At 46.1% G+C, this 22,692-nt stretch overlaps 1 protein-coding gene across 1 annotated transcript in view; it reads right to left on the bottom strand.

The window, feature by feature from the left end:
* The window catches only part of LOC142313052 (uncharacterized), a 101,888-nt gene that overhangs the window by 28,372 nt on the left and 50,824 nt on the right, over positions 1-22,692 (bottom strand). Inside the window, exons 11-15 of the mRNA XM_075352038.1 lie at positions 19,949-20,146; positions 19,744-19,867; positions 19,566-19,660; positions 19,278-19,368; positions 12,259-13,520 (exon numbers count right to left, since the gene is read on the bottom strand). Of these exons, the coding sequence (XP_075208153.1) occupies positions 12,259-13,520; positions 19,278-19,368; positions 19,566-19,660; positions 19,744-19,867; positions 19,949-20,146 (1,770 nt within the window). The remainder of the gene's footprint in view (positions 1-12,258; positions 13,521-19,277; positions 19,369-19,565; positions 19,661-19,743; positions 19,868-19,948; positions 20,147-22,692) is intronic.

Below are 22,692 nucleotides of genomic sequence, written 5' to 3'. Positions count from 1 at the left end.
TCACTCTCAATTTTGCACCTGTAATTGAAGCCATTCCTCGGGATTCCCAGGGGAGGAGCTGTTCTCCTCATCCATTTCCGCTGTGTAGCGAGGGGTTCTGAATAATTTGAGAGTGATTGGTGCCAAATATAAAAGAATGCTAATAATAAACGCTTGGCTAGTCTAATCAGACACTTCGGAAAGTTTTAGATCAGGTTCCAGCTCTCTACGGTCTTCCATTCTTAACATATTTGCAAGTAATGGAAAAACAAAAGCAAATCTTGAATTCTCTTCAGGACACCACTGCACAGACGTAAAATTTCTGCCCATGTTGGCTTATTCAGAAGTCAGATTTGAAAAATTGACAGGTTTTCTTGTTTACCAGATTTTGATCAGCGTTGTGGTCCAGGTATCACCAGTTTTTCACGTACATGGAGAAAAAAAAAAAGGTTTCTTAACCTTCTTCTTTCTGACATCTCTGAAAATCTTAAATTACTTACCGGTAATGATTTTTTTCCAGAAGCCACGACAGCGCCACCAGAGAGATAGGTCCGCCCATCTTAGTACAGGAAAACCACTGAAATAGAAAGGGCGGCTCCTCTCTCTCACATCAGTTTGGTTACAGAGCACAGAGAGGAATACCAGAAACATGATAATACAAGCACAACAAAATCATCATCTACACCACAAAAAGGAAAACGATACCCATCGGACCGTGGACACCAAGAGCCCCGAAGGGTGAAATATTAAAAGTGGTGGGAAGCAGTGGAGCTGTCGTGGCTTCTGGAAAAAATCATTACCGGTAAGTAATTTAAGATTTTTCTCTTCACCACGACAGTGCCACCAGAGAGATTCTGAAGACAAACAACTCCAGGGAGGGACCACAGCCTGTAGCACCTGTCTACCTAAAGTCCACGGTGGCCAACAAGTATAATCGAGAGTAAAACAGATCATAGGAGAGGACCATGTTGCTGCCTTACAGAGTAGCTCCAAGGCACATCTGCTCTCTCGACCCAGGCAGATGCTACCACTCCGGCAGAATGAGCTGGAATACCCTGCCGAATAGGTGTGTCCAGGGCCAAATAAGCTGCTGGAATGCTACCTAGATCCATCTAGCTATAGATCCCTAGAAGCTGAACACTCCAGCCTAGCACCCAGTCTGAACAATGCTAGAAAGGCTTCCACCAGGGCCCTCCCACTATACCCCTACCTGAGGAGGATAGGAAATTCTTCCACACCCCTCCGTAAAGCCAGTTGATAGCCAGTGTCCTACTCTGTAAGAGAGCGGAAATCAAATTGGAGGAGAATCCATGACCGTCTAACCGCGACCACTGAAATTCCCAGGCCGTCAAATGAAGAGGACCCAATGATCTGACCCCGACCTCCTTCGGAGCCAGAAACCTCAATGCATCCTGGCCAAAAGGGGGATCCACCAGAAGCAGACTCGCTACGTCCTTCTGGTCCTCTGTTTTTTTGTTTGTTTTTTTTTAAAAAAAGAACGCTGGAGCAAGCAAGAGCGGAAAGGTGTAAAAGGAACCTGGTCCCCCAATCTAGAAACATCCACCGCCCCTGTGCGATAGTGAGAGTAAAGAGAACAAACTCGGTCCACTTTCCTGTTGGACCTAGTGGCAAAGAGGTCTAAAAACGGGGACCCCCAAAGGTGCACCATCTGGCTGAAGACGTCCTTGTCAAGACACCATTCTCCCTGACGAACAGGACTCTAGCTCAGGAAGGCAGTTTTAACATTGACCAACCCTCGGATAGGAAGTGCTGTCAGGGAAAAATTTACTTGTGCCAGGCCGGATAGGAAGTGCCTAAAAAAACTCATGTAACATCCCTAAAAGGGAGGGAGAGCTTGTGCCCCCTTGGAGATCAACATATGAAAAAGCCTTCCGGTTGTCCGAGAGCACACTGACGTGCTTACCCATTAAATGGGGAAGGAAAGCAGAGCCATCCCAATTGCACAAAGCTCCCAGAAAGCCCAGGAGCCCCAACTGTTCTGAGGACTCCAGGCCACCTGAACCCCCTGATGCTTCAAAGGGGCCCCCCAACCGAGTGTGCTAGCCTCTGTTGTGAGGATGGCCAAAACTGGGAGTGACCAAGGGACCCTGGCTAACAGATTCCGAATCTGTACCACCAGTATAGGAAAACTTGGGAAGAAAGAGTGATGTGGTCGTCCAAACCACTTCGTAATTGTATTTGTACCCGCAACACGTCCCCCAGAAGTGCACCAATATGGAAAAGTGCCCAGGGAACCACAGGAAGCATGCCACCAAGGACCCCAACAGGGACATGGCGTGTCAGAGTGAGGACTGGGTTTGTGAAGACCGAGGGGACACAAGTCCTGACCGAAGACACCCTCTCCTGATGAGACGGGGTGGGGGAACACGAGAGGGCTCGAGGCTTCTCAACCTACCGCCCAGTCCCGGGCCCCAGCCGGAGGGGGTTGTGGGAGCACGCAGGCAATAAGGCAAAGCTGGGAAAAAGAGTTCAGAATCAGACCAACAAAAGGTCTCTCCTGAGGAGGGCTGCAGTTTTTTTTTTTTTGTTTTGTTTTTTAAACTGCATATAGGGGGGAGGGTTCCACCAAAAGGGCCTGAAGGTCGCCGATTCCTCTAGCTGATATCAGAGCCACCAACAGTGCAACGTTAAATGCCAGGAATGTAACAGAAGCACCAGACAGTGACTCAAATGGGAGCCCTGTCAAGGAGTCCAGAATCCAATTGAGATCCCATGGAGGAAAATAGTAAACAGGGAAGAGGCATTGCCCTAAGATAGAATGAAACAACCTGTTTAACCATTCAATGACTAGCTAAGTCTGAGTCATATCACGCCCCTAGGGATGATACCTGGACTTTGATACCTGGACTTTCCAAGTGCTGACTAAGAGTTATATCTCCTGCCCACTGGGGACTCACTCAATGAACTCCTCCTAGAAAGGACAAGAACCGTCTCCATACTCTGGTGTACATCTTGGTGGTAGCTGGCGTGCTACTCCGCATGAGAGTGGAAACCAGACTAGAAAAGAAACCCTTGACCCTCGAATAGGGTCCTCTCAAATCCCAGGCCGTCAAAGGTAGGTCCGGAAATGGACAACGAAGTAGAGGGCCCTGGGTGAGGAGCTAGTGTCTCCCCGGTAGGATCCAATGGTCCGACACAAACATCTTTCGTAACCAAAAACCAATCCCTCCTAGGGCAAAGGGGGGCTATCAGCAACTGTCATGCCTTCATAGAAATGCATAAAATTATTTTATTATGCCATGTAATACGATAACATTTAGTAATTGACATTGATACTGTCCAGTGATATCCAACAGCGCCATCTGTTGACAATGTTTTCTTACTGCAGCTTGTTTATCTAATATTTCACTGGTTACTGTGCAATGAAAATTGTCCCACCAAGGCTTATGTAGTTTCCCATCAGACCTTGCATGGACTCTGCCCCCTTCTTCTTCTTCAGCAGCCATTTCAGTTACATGGACACAGACATTTGCATGCTGATCATCTCTCCAGATCTCTGCTCCTTTTGTTTGCCTCTACATAGCACAGTCGGTGAGTTATGATCCCCTGGCTAGGGCTCATCAAATTATAATGTAGTTGCTCTGTTCTTCAAGTATTATCCTGTCATTATAGCTAATATGTATTCGCCATGTAGTGCATTTACCCTGCATGTCCTGTATCAAATGGAATGCTATGTAACTCAAGATATCTTTTATGTTGTACTTAGTATTTTCATTTATTTCTTGTAGTTTTACACTGATCTCATTAATAAAAGTTGTAAAGGACCCCCACCGTCCGAGTCAATGCATTGATGGGAAAGAGTTTAGCTGTCTGTCAACTCGTCTTCCAAAGCACAGATTGAGGGTGCCAGAACAGTAAAACAACTACTATAAATGGGGCTGAAGCATAGACGCCGACTTCTATCAGAGAGCAGTCAAGCCGCATACAGACACCATGTCAGATAGAGGATCTGAAGTTTATGTAACACGCTCCCATGTAAGCTCGTCAGCTTCAAGGAAGTCTGTGAGCAGCGCTACAATTGCCACCGCCAGGGCGAAGGCGGAAGTTGCCAAAGTGAGAGCTGCCTTCGCTGAAGAGTTGAAATGAAAGACAGAAAAAGCATGTCTAGAAGCTGCCTTCGCTGAACAAGAGTTGAAATTAAAGACAGAAAAAGCACGTCTAGAAGCCGACCTTGCAAAACTTGCTGTAGACACAGAAGCAGTAGCAGCAGAAGCTGAAGTACAGGCTTTAGAAGAAGCAGCAGAAGCAGAAGCTGAAGTACAGGCTTTAGAAGAAGCAGCACGCAGCGACAGTAAAAGTTTCAGGTTAAGGCTCGGACCCAAACTTAGCCATCTGGATATCTCACAACGCACTTCGGAGTACGTGCTACAGCATACCGCATCAGATGTCCATATACATTCAGCTCCAAGAGAGAGACTTAATCCTGCCATTCAGCCATCAACCTTCATTCAACAAACATCCCACGTTAAGCATGAAGGTAATTCCGTCCACTTAACACCATCAGTGCCACCTGCACCCAAGTTTGTAGATTCCTACTACACAGCGAACTGCCACAAGATGGAGGACCCCGATGGTGACTATCATGGTGACAACATATTTGACGGCAACAATAACTCACTGGGACCTCATCCTAGCGACATGTATCCGGACCAGCCTCTCAGAAATCAAGAGCTACCAGCTTTCCTCAAGTTCTTCGCATGCCGTGAGTTACTCACCAAAGGTCTCTTAAAGTTTAACGACCATCCTGAAAGTTACAGAGCGTGGAAAGCTTCCTTCAGAAACGCCATGGCCGGCCTTGACTTCTCTGCCAATGAAGAGATCGATCTCTTGGTCAAGTGGCTAGGAAACGAATCAGTAGAACATGCAAAACGCATCAGGGATATCAGCATCAACCACCCGAGCAAAGGTTTGTGCCTGTTATGGGAGAGACTTGATGAGTGCTATGGCTCTTCAGAGAGGATAGAAGAATCCCTCTTCAAAAGGTTGGAGGACTTTCCCAAGATCTCTAATAAGAGCTTTCACATGCTAAGAGAATTGAGCAACCTCTTGGTAGAACTCCAAGTCGCCAAGTTTGAAGGAGACCTGCCAGGCCTCGCATCCCTAGATACAGCCAGAGGTATTAAACCCATAGTGAATAAGCTGCCTTACAGTCTGCAAGAGAAATGGTCGTACCGGGGTTCAGATTACAAACAACGTCACAATGTTCCGTTTCTTCCATTCCACGTCTTCGTAGATTTTGTACGCCAGCAAGCCAAGATCAGGAATGATCCCAGCTTCGACCTTTCCACCGCAGATCCCATCAACCCACGAACAGGTAAGCCTGCTCCAGTCCGCAACCCTTGAGGCTCACCTATCACTGTACACAAAACTAATGTGTCTGCTACAGATTCATCACGCAAGACCCACAGTACAACAGAACCTGAAGGGTCACTAACAATTGACCTTGACCCAGACAAAGGAGTGCTCCCTACACAAAAGGCCTCACCCACTGCAACAGTACAGGAGTTTTAGAGGAAAATCTCTTAAAGACCATAGAATCTTCCTCAGAGAAAACAACATATGTTACAGATGTTGTGCATCCACATCTCACTTAGCTAGAGACTGCAAAGCCAGTATCACTTGTTCGGAGTGTAACAGTCAAGAGCACAGCACAGCTCTACACCCAGAGCCAGCCCCACAGAACCCCACGCACATAGACTGACTTACAGAGCACGGCGGGGAGGAGACAGACAGTACACCTCCTGAAGTGTCACCCCAGTGCACTCAAGTTTGTGGAGAAGGACTTGCTAACAAATCCTGCTCAAAGATCTGTTTGGTTACAGTTTATCCTATAGGCTACAGAGAAAAAGCGGTTAAACTCTATGCTATACTCGACGATCAGAGTAATAGATCACTCGCCAGCTCAGCTTTCTTTGACATCTTTGGAATCAAGGGACTTAGCTGCTCCTACTCACTGAAAACATGTACAGGAGTGAGTGAAGAATCTGGCAGGAGTGCAACAGGTTATCAAATCGATTCCCTAGATGGGAAGACATCCTTACCCCTTCCTACATTAAATCGAGTGCAATTCCATCCCGAACAATAGAAAAGAAATACCCACTCCAGAAGCGGCACTACACCAACCCCATTTGAGAAACATAGCGCATCTCATTCCTGCACTTAATTCTCAAGCCAAGTTGGTCCTTTTGCTGGGGAGAGACATCATCAGAGTTCACAAGGTGAGGAAACAGATAAACGGTCCTCATAACTCGCCCTACGCTCAGAAGCTAGATCTAGGATGGGTAGTTATAGGGGACGTCTGCCTCAGAAATGCTCACAAGCCGAACAACGTCCACTCTCTCTACACGAACACATTGGAGAGTGGCCGTCCATCCTTTTTCCTACCCTGCCCCAACAAATTCCTAGTAAAGGAGAATCTCACCAATTTAGCACACTTAAATGGTAGGGAAGACAGATACGCCATGGATGAATTGTGCGACGGAGACAAAGATCATCTAGGGTGCGCTGTCTTTCAAAAGACCAAAGAAGATTATAAACTAGCCCATGCCATTGACGATGAGACCTTCCTGGAGATAATGGATCAAGGATTTCACAAGGATGAAAACCACAGCTGGGTGGCTCCACTACCATTCAAGCCACAGAGACCCCATCTTCCTAACAACAAAGAGCTGGCACTAAAGCGCCTTACCTACTTAAAGCGCAGTTTCTCAAAGAAGCCAGAAATTGAGGTACATTTCTTTGCTTTCATGGACAAAATATTCAAAATACCAACCGACCAAAATCCTGCAGACCATGCGACCAGAGCGGTATCGGCATCACGTCTCAAAGACACTAACTGGCTAGTCGGGCCTGCACTTCTGTATCAACCAGTACCCACTGCTCATGAGACAATGGACACATCCAGCTTCATAAATGCCTTCAGACGATTAATTTCTCTCAGAGGACATGTAAAGCATATACGCTCTGACAGAGGATCTAACTTTGTAGGAGCATGTGGTGAACTAAAGACTCCCTCAAATCTGGACATTAACAAAGTAGAAAGACATCTTTCAGAACTAGGTTGTACGTGGACCTTTAACCCACCGCACTCATCTCATATGGGAGGCGTGTGGGAGCGCATGATCGGCATCGCTCCCAGAATCCTCGGTTCTATCTTTCTGCAACTTGGTCCTTCGAAGCTCACTCTTGAGACTCTAACAACCTTCATGGCCGAGGTAGTAGCCATAATGAACGCCAGACCACTGGTTCCCATATCCAATGACCCTGATGACCTATCTCTGCTCACCCCTTCAACTCTCCTCACCCAGAAGTTTAATGTGAGTATGCAGACTTCCGGAGAGTTTACTACAAAAGACTTGTACAAATCTCAATGGAAAAGAGTTAAAATGTTAGCAGACCTTTTCTGGACCAGGTGGAGAAAACAATATCTCTCTACATTACAGACAAGAGACAAATGGCAAGATAGTAGACCCAACATGAAACCTGGAAATGTCGTCCTAGTGAAGAACACTCAGTCTAAAAGGAACGAGTGGCCTCTAGGATTGGTAACTAAGGTCTTCCCAAGTCAAGATGGACAGGTCAGGAAAGTGGAAATCAAGATTCCCAAGCAAAGTGGAAAGCTGTTTCTTAGACCTGTTTCTGAACTTATCCTATTGCTCTAGTTTAAGTTTATGTGGCATTCACCCGGATGCCAGACGAGGAGTGTCATGCCTTCATAGAAATGCATATAATTATTTTATTATGCCATGTAATAAGATAACATTTAGTAATTGACATTGATACTGTCCAGTGATATCCAACAGCGCCATCTGTTGACAATGTTTTCTTACTGCAGCTTGTTTATCTAATATTTCACTGGTTACTGTGCAATGAAAATTGTCCCACCAAGGCTTATGTAGTTTCCCATCAGACCTTGCATGGGCTCTGCCCCCTTCTTCTTCTTCAGCAGCCATTTCAGTTACATGGACACAGACATTTGCATGCTGATCATCTCTCCAGATCTCTGCTCCTTTTGTTTACCTCTACATAGCACAGTCGGTGAGTTATGATCCCCTGGCTAGGGCTCATCAAATTATAATGTAGTTGCTCTGTTCTTCAAGTATTATCCTGTCATTATAGCTAATATGTATTCGCCATGTAGTGCATTTACCCTGCATGTCCTGTATCAAATGGAATGCTATGTAACTCAAGATATGTTTTATGTTGTACTTAGTATTTTCATTTATTTCTTGTAGTTTTACACTGATCTCATTAATAAAAGTTGTAAAGGACCCCCACCATCCGAGTCAATGCATTGATGGGAAAGAGTTTAGCTGTCTGTCAACTCGTCTTCCAAAGCACAGATTGAGGGTGCCAGAACAGCAACAACACACTGAGTCCTTCCAGCCTACCTCATAACTACCGGAATCAAATTCAGGGGTGGGAAAGGAGACCGAAGCCCCATATATTTACTGCCCAGGGCCTGTCTGCCGGTTGAGGGAGCAGAACCAACCGACCACTTGAAGGCTCGGGTGTCAAAAAAGGGCCATAGTCGGAGACCTCCAAGCTGCAATATCACCTCGAAGACCCCTTCGTGCAGGAATCCTTCCTCCTGATGCACAAGACTCCTACTCAGGAAGTTGGCCCTTACACTCCACCTCCACATTGAGTTCAGGATAATGATTTCATATGGAAGAATCCTTCTGTTTAAAGGGATATTACTGCCAAATAAATCGGGGGGGGGGGGGGTAAGCCCTCTGAACAGGTCATGGCACCGCTCTTTCACTAATTTCTTAACTTCGTCATGGACAGGAAGGAACGACGCCTTATATAAGATTCAGTCCTCTAAACATGAGATCTTCCAGATTCCGGTCTGGTCATCTCCCGCGACCCATTGCAGATCTGCTAGCCTGCACTAAGGTGGTAACATCAGCTGTCTGAAGGCACTGCCTGCCCCTCACATCTTAGTCAGGAGAGGCCGAAGAAGATGAAGAACGTCAGGCGGAATTCGAAGCCTCTGGCCGCGTGATGCACCCTTGCTATCTACGGGGTGGCAGAAGGAGCCTGGAGAAACCAGCCGAGAGGCCCCCCTTAGGGACTCCCTGATTTCCTCTGCTATTACTTGAATACTAGACGCTAGGTCCTGAGCCACTACAGTTAATGTCCTCTGAATACAGGTACCTCTCAGAGGGCAAGGGGGATCAGAACCTTCCCTGTTTGCTGTTCCATTCCTAGGACTATCCACAGGGAGAAAAATAGATAGAAATTCCCCATTGATGGAAATTAAACGGAGGTCACTTACCCTCGGCAGTCTTATACGGTACCGGAGTGGTCTGCTGGAGACTCCTGCATGAATCAGTCGACCGCTGGGCAAGCCGTCCATCACTGGAGTGACTACCACCTCTGCCTCGGTGCTGCAACTGCTTCTGCGGCTGCTGTTGCTCACGCTTCTACTGATGTACCTCCACGGTATTCCCGGAGCAAGGGCATGAGCTGAAAATCTTTAAAACTGCACTTGCATCCCAGGGAGGCTGAAGCGGTGGCCAGCGTCATCTTGCCGCTACCACGCATGTGCAGAAGCGACTTCCAGTTGCAGCTGATGTCACATCCCCTACAGTACCCGGAACTCAACTGCAGCAGGAAATTCCGTTGTCTGGCACGTTTAGCTGCAGGGGCCGCCGCCAGCTCCGAACAGGGATAGCCGCCGTGCGTACAACAGCTGGGGCAGCCGCCAGGCGCCGAGCCGGGACACAATCCAGGGAGGAAGCAATGGTTCTGGCAGGGACAGCCGCCAGGCGCTGAACCAAGACCACTTGATAGGTACGCTGAACATATTCATTCATTCTTGATGTTCTCCTCATGGGTGGCCGGGATCCTCCAGCCACCTTCAACATATATTAACATGGAGGTTTTACCCCAGAGAACATTGTCTGATACATTGCAACGAAGCCTCAGCTGTGAGAACTGGGGCCCACGACTGGAGTAAAGGCTCCAAAAAAATGAGCTAAAACATCCCAGCAGTATTACTGGAGTTAGTCTGTTTTTTTTTTCTACTTTTCTTCTGCGGGAGGAAGCCGTCGGTAGTCCGGACACATTATGGGGCACCATACACAGATCTGAAGCCCCCATCCGTACTCGCTCTCAAATCGGTGTTGTGCGTCCCACCTGCTGGGACAGCCGCCAGGCGCCAAGTAGGGACGCAAGACCGAGGAGGAAGTGGCGGCTCTGGTAGGGACAGCCGCCGGGCGCCGAATCAAGACCGCTTCCGTCAAACCCGAATCGCTGCCGTGCGTTTTCACCTGTCTGGACAGCCGCCGGGCGCCGAGCAGGGATGCAAGACCGGGAAGGAAGCGGCGCCTCTGGCAGGGACAGCCTCCGGGCGTCGAACCAGGACCGCTTGTGTCAGGAGCGCTTTCCCCATCTCCTGCCCTCACTGGGGAGAACCCCCAAGAGGACGCATCCAGGGCTGAGGGCATGGAGCCCGCAATCCTCCAGCTCCGCACAGCCCCAGGATCTGCCGCCTTCACTGTGGCAGCGCCACAGCTCTTCTGGGTCTCCTATCCTGGGACAGGAAACCGAAACTGATGCAAGAGAGAGGAGCCGCCCTTTTTATTTCAGTGGGTTTCCTGTCCCAATATATACATCACTGGAGACACTGGGGGGCATATACATGACAGGAGACGCTGGGGGCATAGACATTACAGGAGGAGCTGGGGAATCTAGACATCACAGGAGGGCTTGCAAGCATATACATCACAGGAGGGGCTGGGGCACAGACATCACTGAGTGGCACAGACATCACTTGAGAGTATTTACACATCACTGGGAGTCAGACATGGCTGCGGGGCTATGGGGGGAGGGGGAGTCGCAGCCCCAGTAAGCATGTACCGCACTGGGGATGGTGAGGCTGCTACTACTCTTCATTTGTAGGATGGAAGCACACCCTAACTCAGCCCACAAAGTAAGCAATCAGGATGGCACTGGCCAGTGTGAGAACTTAATGGTACATGAATGCTGCGTACGCATCCTCACTGCGCACATGGGGGTTTAAAGGGTCAGTCAGACGCGGCTGCCGGTTAGAGCACTGTGTTTCCCAGGAACCGGAACGCAAAAAAGATCATCACGGCCCGCGTTCAGGAGGTTCCTCACCCCTGCTATATTCTATAAACGTTCCAACTGCCATCTGTGAAAAGCATGGATTGCACTCATATGTGAAAAAACATATCTGAATAGGACACATGGCTCCATATCAGTAGTTTTTAGCCACAAAGACAAACAAACTGGCCACATCATGGTGTAGTGGCTGCAGTGCTGAGTTAAACATAGTTAATAAAATTTTGCTTTAGTTTAGAATAATTTATGTGAGAGTTTCCAGATTTGTCTCTGGGTGCATATACTTCTTCCATGGCATGAAGTTGCAGGGGTAACAAAAGAATAAGCCCTTCTATACTCACTGATCTCTGCAGCTATTGTGTAGAGATACAGCACAGCAGAATTATATATCGTTACAAACACTTACAGATCTTATCTCATATTGCTATCAGTTCTGTTCCTCCCCCCACACTGACTGCTATGAGATGAGATCTGGAGCTGTTTATAATGAAATGTAATGCTGCTGTATTTCTACAGTACATATTAGCTGCACACATCAGGGTGGAGAGGAGGGTGTATTCTTTTCTCTCCTGCATGATGCTGCCTACTTAGGATTGTCAATTGCATTTAGAGGGAGATGTACACACTCCCAGAAACAAATCTCTGGTAATACCCTGTTGAATTATATATAAAAGCCTAAATTGTACAAGCTAATATCTCCATAACGGAGATGACATATTAAAAAAAATAAAAACTAGCTTTATTCAGCTCTCAATTAACGTGGCCAGATAACATACTAAAATTGGTGTAAGTTTCTCTTACAACCCTATAGACCCATGCAAAGTCGGGTAATTCTCTTCATTTAGTCTCATCTCATTATTAAGAGGCCACAATTATTAGACTTGACATCCTTTGTGTCTGACATTTGCCTCAGCATCTGTCCAGATCATGTATACCAGAGAAGTGCTAGTCAACCCCTTTAAGATGCAGTTATAGTGCTCACATAAAGATTAATTGTTTTACATACATGGTGAAATATTTCGGATTGCTCTATGCATTCTATTTACGGATGTTTATTGGTCATTGCATACAGTACATTTACTCCATCATTTAGTGTGCTAAATTGCTTTCCCTTTTAGACTTGTGACTTAACTTTGACTAACTTTGTTAACCATTTCCCCATTCTCAAGTTGAAAATTGCTTCTCCCCTGGGTGTATTCTTTGATTCCTAACAAGAGTTGATTTACAGGAACAACAATTCCCACATTCTGGACATGAAAATGGATTACCACCAGTATGAGTTCTCAGATGTGCAGCAAGATATGATTTCTTGGTAAAACCTTTCCCACATTCTGAACATGAAAATGGCTTCTCCCCTGTGTGAATTATTTCATGTTTAACAAGATCAGGTTTCCAAGTAAAACATTTTCCACATTTTGGACATGAAAATGGCTTCTCCCCTGTGTGAATTCTCACATGTGCATTAAGATATGATTTACTACTAAAACATTTCCCACATTCTGAACAAGAAAATGGCTTCTCCCCTGTGTGAATTTTCTTATGTGTAGCAAGACTTTGTTTGCAGGTGAAACATTTCCCACATTCGTAACATGAAAAGGTCTTCTCCCCTGTGTGAATTGTCTGGTGTGCCAGAAGTTTTGCTTTGGAAATAAAATATTTCCCACATTCTAGACATGAAAATGGCTTCTCCCCTGTGTGAATTCTTTGATGTGCAGTAAGATTTTCTTTCTTGTTAAAACATTTTCCACATTCTGAACATGAAAATGGTTTTTCCCCTGTGTGGATTATCTGATGATTAACAAGTTTTGATTTAGTGCTAAAAGATTTTCCACATTTTGAACATGAAAATGGTTTCTCTCCTGTGTGAGTGCTTTTATGTTTAATGAGAGCTTGTTTGTAAGTAAAACATTTCTCACACTCATGACATGAAAATGGCTTCTCCCCTGTGTGAATTCTTTGATGCAGATTAAGATTTGTTTTCTTGGCAAAATATTTCCCACATTCTGAACATGAAAATGGCTTCTCCCCTGTGTGAGTTCTTTTATGTTTAACAAGATCTCCTTTGTTACTAAAACAGCTTTCACATTCTAAACATAAAAATGGCTTCTCGCCTGTGTGAATTCTCTTATGTACATTAAGACTTGCTTTCCGAGTAAAACATTTCCCACATTCTGAACACGAAAATGGTTTATCCTCAGTATGAGTGTTTTGATATTCAGCATCTCTTTTGTTATTTTCATCTTGCTTAACAGTATTTAATAAATCGGAAGATAGTTCCTGTTGATAAAGAACAGATGATAGATTCTTCTTGTGAAGGGCTGGCTGTATATCTGGAATTATGTCATAATCTTCATATATACATGGAGTGATACCATAATCAGCTGATTCAACATTTGTAAATGGCAGATATCCCTCTGATGCACAGTCATCTGCCAAAAAAAAAAATATATATATATATTTTTTCAGAAATGCCTTTTGAAACAAATTGTATTAAAATTCAGTTACTAGCTGACAAAGATAGGGGTACAAACTGCAGATAACAATGCAAGGACTAATAGATTATGATATTAACCTCTTAACGACTGCTGATACGTTTTTTCTCGGCAGCCATAAAGGGGCCTTTATCCCCAGTGCTACTTCTAATGCTCGCCAGTGTTTGGGCGAGCAGTAGTAGGAAAGGACCCTCTGGACCACAGGCTTTTCTGACAAGGGAAGGTCTTGTCTAAGCGACCACTGAAGTAGTGTCCGGGACTGTGGCAGCAGTAGGGAATGCAGGGATGGACACTTGTGCAGACAGGTACAGTCTAGTGCAAGCGGGTGCAGCCGGGATGGCTAGAGTAGATAGCAGATAGGTAATACTGAATAAAGGCAGAGGGCGGAGCCTGGATCGGGATGTGAGCACACACAGGGAGACACTCTCCTGCTGACTCACCGAGGAATCTCTGGAGGGGCCCGGTAAGATAGTAGAGGAGAAAGGGGAGGAGGAGGAAGATCTGGAGGAGGCTGAAGGAATAGAGGGAAAACCAGGAGAAGATAAATAGGAGGAGGATTCAGGAGAGCAGCAGGCAGCAGAGGAAATACAGGAGAACCCCACTATTAAGGATGTGTTTCAGGTGGTCTCCTTTTGCAAACAGGCCCTCACAACATTAACCCAGCAGGTGCTGGGAATACAGGGAGATATAGCTACTCTCAAAAAAGATCAGAAGAAAACTGATATGAGAACCAGTGCTGTGGAGGCAGCTGAGGATCATATAGTTACACTGCAAAAAGCAGAGAAAAAGTTCCAGCAGCAAATATCTGAGTTGTCCGCAAAAACGGATGACTTGGAGAACCGTTCCAGGAGGAACAATATAAGACTGGTGGGCATCCCGGAAAAAGTAGAGGGGAGAAATCCTACTGAATTCATAGAAACGTGGCTTAAAGAAAAGATTGGCGCTGAAAATTTGACCAAGTTATATGCAATTGAGAGGGTGCACAGAGTAACCAATGCAACCGCAACCACCTGGCAAGGGGCCCCGTGTGATGCTGGTGAAACTGTTTAACTACAGGGAGTGGGATATTATTCTACGCAAGGTGCGGGATCTGGATAACCTGACAATTGATGGACAACCAGTGGCTATATACCCTGACTACTCAGTACCGGTACAGCAAAGAATGCAATTTACAGGGGTAAAGAGACGACTCCGTGAGCTGGGGGTTAAATATTCCATGATGTTCCCACCAAAACTTCGAGTAGCAGCACTGGAGAAGGTGCACTTTTTTCTTGATCCAGAGGAGGCCATAAAATGGATAGACACCAATGCAAGAAAGCTGCAAACAACAGGAGAAGGATAGAAGCTGGCTATAAGTGACACTGCAATTTCGTGATTTTCCTGGACTACAGGACTGGCTACTTATAGACATTTGCATATGCTAGAGGAGAAGGAGAGTTCATAAGCCCATTTTTATGGCAGTGACGGTATACTTTTTTTTTCTCCCTTTCTCTTCCAGGTTATTATTGTTGATCTCTTGCTCCTGTCCCTGAGTGTTAGAGGGGGAAGGGAGAAGTTTTCTAACACTAAGCTGGACAATGACAGGAGGAATTCATATGTTAGTAGTTTACATTATATGATATATGCAAATGAAAACGAATATGGTGAAGGCGGGAGGTGAGTTAGGGGTTCTGCTCACTGGGATGAGACAGGTTTGGTATGAGAGAAAAGGAGGAAGGAGGTTGACCGGTCTGGGGGAATCAGACCTCATTCCCTATAAGGGAGTTAAAGATGTAAATCGGAGGTGGAGGAGTTTTGTTGGGGTGGTTCTAAGGGGCGGGTTAGGGACGGGAAAGACTCAGTGTACAAAAGGGACAGGATGTTTGTTTAAAGATAACCAGTAATTTTCAACATGGGAAAGGAGATTAAAATATTATGTTGGAATGTAAGGGGACTGTCAGATAGAGGTAGAAAAGATGCAATGATAAACTATATGCTAGATCAGAGACCAACAATAATGTGTTTAATGGAGACGCATTTGACGAGCGAAACGACAAATGTACTGAACAAGCGATGGGTGCAAAAGGCGTATCACTCTACTTTTTCTAGTTATGCTAGAGGGGCCTCTGTGTTAGTCCATAGATCCGCCCTATATGAAGAAGTGGAGACATGGATAGATACAGAGGGACAATATGTAATGGTGATCTGCAAGTTGTATGGACAATTATTATGCATTACTGCTATATATGTTCCACCGCCTTACACTAGTGTCAAAATTAGAGAGGTGAGAGAGCGGAGAGGGAGGGCGAGGGGATGTTGGGGAGGGAAAGTTTATAGTTCTGCTCGTTATTGCTGAAAATATAAACACATGTTTTGTATACTTGGTGAAAAATAAAAATTTATCTGATTAAAAATACTGAACAAAGGCATTGCGCAACCTCTTCTAGTGGAAGCATGCCTTAAGTACCACAGGCTGAGAGGTACCTCCGGGAAATGGCGCACCAGCTCTTTAATAGCAGGGCAGGCGTGCACCCAAAATGCATTCCCTGGAGACCAGTGCGGCATGCATAGATTCTGGGAGGTGCAACAGAGGAGCACATAGAAGGGCCGTGGGAATGCGGCGGAGGATGCAGTTCAGCCGCCTTGCTGAGTCAGCATCCCTGCTGGGGAGAGGCAGGGCAGTGCAGGGACGCCGGTGACACATTATCCCCACTTACGCCCCCACTTCATCAGGCCTGAAGGGAGTTTCTTCTCCAGCAAGATGTTTTTAGAAGCTGTAGGAATGACCGGTGGAAGTGGTAGGGCAGATGGCTGTTGCTTGAGTGGCCTCTTCCTGGACCCTGAAAGGCAGACGTCATCATCTTCTAGGGCAGTAATCACATAGGCTTCAAGAACCAGACATCTTCTATGGCAATTCTGCTCCCAGTGGAACACTTCTATGGATTTCCAGTCCAGGGCAGGCTTGTGGGAATGGAGCCAAGGCACACTCAGGATAAGTGGTCAGGACAAAATCGGAAGCACCAGAAAAGATATCTTCTCTGAATGGAAAGCTCCAACCTGAAGTTCCACCTACTCCTAAACAAAAGCATATTGGTTCTGTCCAGATTGTTCCATCCACTGAAGACTCTGCCATGGGACTTCAGATGCGTCGGACAGGAATCTGGTACCGATCCACCACAGCCTGTTGAATGATGTACCGGCCAGATGCATAATCTAGGTGAGCCGTCTCAAGAGAATCAAATGCCTTTATGCAATACGGACATAGAGAGGGTAAACAAAGATTTGTTTTCGCCAAAGGTGACCCCTCCTCCTGTCCTAGGCAAGAGGGTCCCAACCAGGTGGGACATGCATGGATGAAGTATTCCACAGTTGAAAGACAGGCCCATGGCTCAACGATTGTCTTGACGTTGTTTGGACATTTTGATATGGTCAACTTGCATGGGTTCAGGAGCAACAACTGGAAACTGGAAAATGAGCGGCTCCTGGAGGGATAGAGCCAGGCTCACATGTTACCTCCATGGATAGCTCCTGGAACCGGACAAGCACAAATATCACGGCCTGCCAGTTCATCCTTAATCCTCCTGGATAAACCTTCCCAAAAGGCAGCCACCAATGCCTGATTATTCCATCCAAGTTCGGAGGACCAAACTAAACTGCATACTGACTGACAATGTGGACACCCTGCTGTAGGCAGAAGCAACACGACTTGACTCAACGAAAACCTTCCGGAAAGCCTCCAGAAAGTCTAGGACAGAGGTGACCGAATTTATGCTCTCCCACAGAGGGTTGGCCCAAGTGAAAGCCCCCTTACCGAGGTGTGACATAAGGAATGTCAGTTTGGCCCGGTCCAAAGAAAACTGGTGTGCCAAAAGTTCAAAGTGCAGGGTACACGGATTTCTGAATCATCGACACTGCTTGGGGTCACCTTCGAAACGTGTTGGAGCGGACAGGCAAGGCACAGATTTAGACAGAGCAGCAGGTTGGACAGATGCCGATGAAACAAACAGTCCCAGGTTGTTCAAATGGTAGTTCACAGTCCACAGAAAGGACAGTATCTGTTCTTGCTCTTCACACATCTGCGACATCTCCCGCTACAGCGCAGGAAGCAAAAGGGTGTCTAAGTCAGCGAAGTTCATGGCCTACGCATACTCTAACGCTCGCCGGTGTTGGAGTGATCGGTAGTAGTATTGTACCCACTAGACAATAGAAAGGGGGGACCCGGGATTACACTGACATGGGAAAGACTTGACTAACTGACCACCAAGGTGGATGCCAGGTGCCACTCCCATAGCAGTGTCCGGGTCTGTGGCAACTGACCCCCAGGGCAGGGAATGCAGAGACAGACACAGGTGGAGGCGGGTGCAGCTGTGATGACTTACACTGATAGGACGGCTGGAGCATACAGATACAGTGGGCACGACAGGGGCAGACAGGTATGAGATGGTGATGGGACAAGAGCACAAGGCCTGACAACTAGCTAGCAGATGGGTAACACTGACTAAAGGCATTTCGCAGGGACCTCCCTTAGTGGGAGGATGCTGTCACAATTCCTCTCTGCAGAGCATCTTACCTTTGGAGATGCTCTGCTGCACTTTCCTGTGTTACTAAATTAGCCGTTTGTTTGACAGCTCACGATTCCGGTTGGTACTGATTACTGAGGTGTCCCACCTTCCTGGTAATTGCTCAGGCTTCTTTACTCAGCATGCTCGCCCAAGACCTCGTCAGTTGTATTTTCTGGTTCTGTAGTTGTGCTGTTGGCTTGTGTCTTTAATAGTGTTCTGATCTTTGCTCTCTGACCCCGGACTGTTATTTGACTTCTCTCGGCCTGTCCCCTGTTCCTGTCGTGACCTCCTGCCTTTTGGACCTGGGATCGTTACCTGACCACCTCTCTGCTTCTCCCCTAAATCTATTACATGCTCTCCTGGATTTCTGACCTTTGGATATTGACTTGACTACGCCCCTGTTTTCTCCTTGTGCTCATACGCGTCCTCCCATTACCAGACCCCAGCTTTCCTGACTACTCCTCCATCCATACTTCTCGTATGTAGTGGCTAGCATCACAGATGCCTTAAGTACTTAATCTATGGCTGAGAAGTACTGAGAGGCACCTCTGGGAAATAGTGTGCCAGCCCCTTAAGAGTAAGGCAGGCGCGAGCACCCTAAGTACATTCCCGTGAGACCTGTGTGGTGTGCACAGGCTCTGGGAGAAGGAGGCAGCAGAGGCGCACATGGAAGGACTCATTCCGGCCACGGTGGTAAGCGAATTGGCATATCTGCTTGGGAAAGGCAGGGCAGTGCAGGGACACTGGCACTATACTGCTTTTTCACGTTGCTGAGGATTAAGTGTATAACACCCCACTGGCAAGAATTCAGAGGGATACAGCTGTATACAACAGATGACCCTCGCACCACGAGGTCAACTCATGACCTCAGGGTGCGATGGCCTGTTAGAAAAAGCTATATGCATAGTCTAAAAAGCAGATTCTAAAAGGCAAAGTCAGTGAATAGCTAATAGGTCTCGAGCACTGCAGTGCACCAGTACTGCAATACATGAGACCAAACATTAAAGTAAAAAAAAAGAAAATTCAATGTCCCAGAGTGGGACTGAATGAATAAGCAAAAAAAGTTTAAAAAAAAAATATTGTATATATAATTTCTACCATGTACTAATTGTACCAACCGGCAAATAATAAATATATAGAGTTCACTACTCACCTGGGCGGTTATCTGTAGGAATCTCCTCTTTACGCCGCTCATCACCCCTCACATATGTCTCTGTAGTATTAATATGGGGCAGATCTTCCCCCTGAAACAAATGTTGTAAAAGTAACAGAGAGATGGCGAAGTCACATCTATGATCAGCTCTAATCCTGCCATCTCCACCGCTCTCATTACACAAGTATAACACATATAATACTGGAGGATAAAACAAGACTGAGCACAAGACCTTCACAGCCGTCTACACATCATAGGGAGATTTCATGGCACCTTCTCTCCATCTACCTGATGATCCTGAGGAACATCGGGATCTTGTTTACAGTCCTGTGGGAGAAGAGGACGGGGACATCTCTCTGGTGTTGTCCTCTTACTGGATAGAACTGGAGGAGACACATACAGGGACTGAATTCATTCCTTACATACAGATAATTATAGGCCGTGTGTATTTAGTCCTGTCTATTACCTGGTGATGTGAGGGGCTGGGGAACCGCCATCATGACGTCCTTGTACAGATCTTTGTGCCCTTCTAAATACTCCCACTCCTCCATGGAGAAATAGACGGTGACGTCCTGACACCTTATAGGAACCTGACACATACAATGATACCGTCACCCCCGATCCCTTCATAGCGTTACTGTATAATGTCCCAGCATTCCCAGCAGTGTCACCTCTCCAGTCAGCAGCTCAATCATCTTGTAGGCGAGTTCTAGGATCTTCTGGTCATTGATGTCCTCATGTATCGGGGGGTGAGGTGGAGGCCCCGTGATTGGGCTCAGGGGTCTTCCCCATCCCTCAGACACAGGGGCCTGACAGCGCTCACTAGAGGTCTTCTTCACTACTGTGTAATCCTGGTTATGGAGAGACACAGTAATAAATCTCACTATAGACATTTCCAGAGTCCTCACCTCTTTAGTTCTGCCCGTTATTCCCATAGATAAGAATGATGTAATGTGACTTCATCAGAATCTCTCACCTCTCCAGTAAGCCGGAAGAGGATCTCTAGGGTGAGGTGTAATATCCTCTCCGCCATCTTGTCCCTGTCCATATCCATCCTTCACGGGGCAATCAGGAGAATTCTCTTCTATAGAAGATCTCCACTGAGAGGATCCAATATTGTAGGGACCTGAATGAGGAGAAGATGTCGATGTAACATAGAGATGCCGTGTAATAATACAATTACTGAAGACTTTATATCTAATTACTGGCCACAGAAATAGTGTTTGGAATGAGATTTACTTTTTTGGGGCACCCATAGACTAGAATGGGCGTTTCTCATCCGATTTACTGAAGGCACTAGTGCTGTGATTTTTTCCTACGCAGATTCAGTCAGTGAAAAAAAAATATCGCTCATCTTCACTGCCGTGATGAAGATCACTGGTTCAAGTGCTGACCTTTTTTATAGGAATGGACTGCGGCTTATAACCGCATAGTAGTCAAGGTTCACAGCCCCTAGAATGTAGTGTTATATAACTTGAACATCCCACGCTTTTGGAGATGCAGCAGATAATCCGCTTTTCCTTCTTCCTTTTGGTACCCTACGTTGGACTTCTTCTGACTTGCGGAGCAGCAGCTGGACGTTCTCATCAGACTTTTCTAAGAGTTTTGCTTTCCACGGCCCCACAAAGTGAGTGACTATTGCAACACTAATGCTATAGTTATGCGTTTAATGCCCTATACTGCGCTCTTTCATTATCCCATAGCCTGTTAATAACATCTTGTTCCTCATGAGAAATTCAGCCTCAGGCTTGGCTTCTTTGAAGTCTGTATTTTTCAATTTACACAATTCACAAAAGTGAGGGATAGTTGGCTTTAGGGTGAAATTTATGTAAAAACTAAAAAGTTTACGCTGCAGTGATATTTTATCATGAAAGTCGGGCATTTATGTAGATGCATGCAATGGGGATTTCCTCACCTCAAACAATTTATTGAAACAAAAGCCAACAACAGTAGTGGGTTTACCCCCTCAAATGTCGATATTTAAATAATTTGTCATGCCGCCTTAGAGCAACAATTACAGCTCACAATGATATCTCCTGCTGGTCACCAGTTGCGTTATTGTCTACTGAGGCATGGCGTCCCAATCTTCTTGAAGGGCGGCCCTCAGGTCATTGAGGTCCTGGGGTACAGAGTTATGAGCCTCTAGAAGGAGACTCAGCTGATCCCATTGGTTTTCTACAGGATTCAGGTCTGGAAAACGACCGGGTCACCCTATTTTAAGTACCCCAGTCTTCCTAAGGATGCTACTTCGATGAGCTGTTCCCTAATGATGCAACCTCGATGAGCTGGAGCATTGTCATCAATCAAGATGAAATTAGACCAGGGCTGGTCACTGTACCATTCACAGTGTAGGACCGTTCTGTATTGAATAGACACACCGTCCGACACTAACACCACTAAAGGTTTGCCTGGATACAGCAGTGCTCCAACATCATTGGTGGCCATCATTTCTGCTCAGCTTGAATCAACTTTCATCAGTGGCCAGCACTAAGGCCCACTGGTCTCTCGTCCAGCGTAGATGACCCCTGTGCTTGGTGGTGCGATCAGGTTGTCTAGCATTTAGGCCAATCTGATTTAAACGATTTTGAATGATCTTATGTGACGCTTGGAGGCCTCTCACCTCTTTTAAATGTGCCTAGAGTTGTGTGGAATTCATCATCTGGTTACGAAAAGCATTGTTCACAATGAAGCGGTCATCAGTGTTGGATGTGGTCAAAAGATGACCACTTCTCTGCCTTTGTGATTCTTCCAGTCTCTCTGTTGCAACCTGGTGGTGACACTCTGTAACACTCTAAGCTTAGGGGCCACTTCTGTCTGAGAACATCCTACTTGAAGTCTCACAATGGCGCTGTGCAGCCGATCAATTCTTAGGGGTCATCTTGGTCTCATGATGTCAAAATGGGAACAGCATGATGAGGAGGACTGTAAATACCAATTCTAATTGAACCCTGAAATATATTGGGCGATTCATGGATCAAACACCTGAATTTTGCCATTATCTCCTTTTTAGAGAACAGCAAGCTGTGCAAAAAGTCCTGAAACATTGAACAATTGAACACGAACATCCAAAAGATTAGAGAAGGTCACCTGAAAAGGTTCGAGGGCATATAGGTTCATCCTAAAACTTCACCCAAAAGCCAAATATCCCTAAAATGAGTCACTCTACATAGAACTAACAAATACAGTAGAAAAAAAAGGCAATAAAGTGTGATCAAAATTTTGAATGTACCCCCAAATGATACTAAGAAAATATACAGCTGAGCACACAAAGCCCTTATACAGCTCTATTGCCCCCCCAAAAATGTTATGCATCACAGAAAATGGAGAATAGAAGGACTTTTTTTTTGTATTAAAGGGACACTGTCAGGTCCAATATGCACCCAGAACCACGAGCTGTTCTGGGTGCATATTGCTA

Source organism: Anomaloglossus baeobatrachus, chromosome 5, assembly GCF_048569485.1.
Source record: "Anomaloglossus baeobatrachus isolate aAnoBae1 chromosome 5, aAnoBae1.hap1, whole genome shotgun sequence".
Classification (NCBI taxonomy): Eukaryota; Metazoa; Chordata; class Amphibia; order Anura; family Aromobatidae; genus Anomaloglossus; species Anomaloglossus baeobatrachus.
This window is presented reverse-complemented; position numbering and strand designations above follow the sequence as displayed.